The sequence below is a fragment of the Phaethon lepturus genome, unplaced genomic scaffold, assembly GCF_000687285.1.
Source record: "Phaethon lepturus isolate BGI_N335 unplaced genomic scaffold, ASM68728v1 scaffold9545, whole genome shotgun sequence".
Lineage (NCBI taxonomy): Eukaryota > Metazoa > Chordata > Aves > Phaethontiformes > Phaethontidae > Phaethon > Phaethon lepturus.
The window spans coordinates 37,071-38,379 of NW_010542639.1; the positions used below are offsets into that span (position 1 = coordinate 37,071).

The window sequence follows — 1,309 nt, forward strand, 5'->3', positions numbered from 1 at the left end:
CCATTGCTTCCTCTTAATTGAACAGAACACAACCTGAGCTCTTCTGAGAGCTGATTGGTATAGCTTCATAAGCCACTTCAGCAAGGATATTCAGAGTGATGCCAGATTCTGCTCGGTAACAGAATGGCAGAGGAAGATTTTTTTCTTCCTTAATTTAATACCTTGTTGTAGTTTTTGCATTGAAACAGTCATGTAGAAATCGGGAAAGGAGGTTGATTACTGGCCATTAAAAGCAGACTCTATCCCTGAAATTGTAGTCTTTCTTTTGCTTGAATTAAATCAGAGAAATACTTGGAGCTTTAGTTGTTATGTCTTAAACTAAAATTGAGAGGAAGGAGTGTTGGAGGGTATCTGCCAAAGGGCTGTTCTAGAAGATGTGATTAGCTCTTTCCAAACTTCATTCAAGGCTCTTTAGTGTTAGTAAATCTCCCAGAAGAACAGATCCAAGAGTGAATTACACAATGGATGTGCTTTTTCTACAAATTACAGCTGTATTGTTCCTCTAAAGGAGGCACTTCGTTGCCCTATTTGCTGAATGGTTTTCCAGACCCTTCTAATGAGTAGGTGGGGCAAATGGTGATTGTGCTGCCTTTGTGATAGAGTGCTTTCTAGCAGGCACAAGTTCGGTATGTGCATGTGTTAGAAGTTTCCATCAGTGGGGATATGATACACTCATTAAACCGCATTTTTCTTTTTTGTTAGCCTTTGGAGTTAAATTTTGTCAAATTACAGTGCAACTTGAATTCTTGTTTTCCTTTTCTGCTCTTTAGTTGGTCAAGTAAAATTTGATCCACCCTTGAGGAAAGAGACAGAGCCACATCATGAATTTGTGAGTAACAAGCAGCATGGGCTATGCTCTGCACATTATTCCCTGCAAATATCTGCGGACGAGAAAATCCAAGATGTGTAGCATACTTCCTTAGTGCTACTAAACTTGGTAGCGATTTTTCTGACAAGTCTTAACATATTGGTCCTAAATTTTTGGTTCCATTAAACGATATGCAGCAAGACTTATTAATTGTGGGCTCTGCCACATATGGTGTATGTGCTAGGCAACAATCCTTTGTCGTGTGGGTTTCCTCTATCCTTTTTAGAGCAAGTTGCCAAGTATTTAATTCCCTTTATTTATAGAGGGTTTTTTTAATTGTAGAGTAACTGTACGTAACTGAAATGTTTCTCTCCCTTGTGCTTGTATTGACAATGATTGATAATGGAAATAATAAAATGGAGAGCCTGGGAAAAAGGCATGATGCATTTTAAAAAATAGGGGTTTTATGGGGTGGTTATTTTTCCACGCAAACAAATCTTT

The 1,309-nt window shown here is 38.3% G+C and overlaps 1 protein-coding gene across 1 annotated transcript in view; it reads left to right on the forward strand.

The window, feature by feature from the left end:
- LOC104621570 (mitogen-activated protein kinase kinase kinase kinase 3-like) overlaps nucleotides 1–910 on the forward strand; it is a gene marked incomplete at its 5' end in the record, with an annotated part of 28,150 nt that extends 27,240 nt beyond the window's left edge. The window contains one exon of the mRNA XM_010288090.1: nucleotides 771–910. Within this exon, the coding sequence (XP_010286392.1) occupies nucleotides 771–910 (140 nt within the window). The remainder of the gene's footprint in view (nucleotides 1–770) is intronic.
- Between the last annotated feature and the right edge of the window lie 399 nt (nucleotides 911–1,309).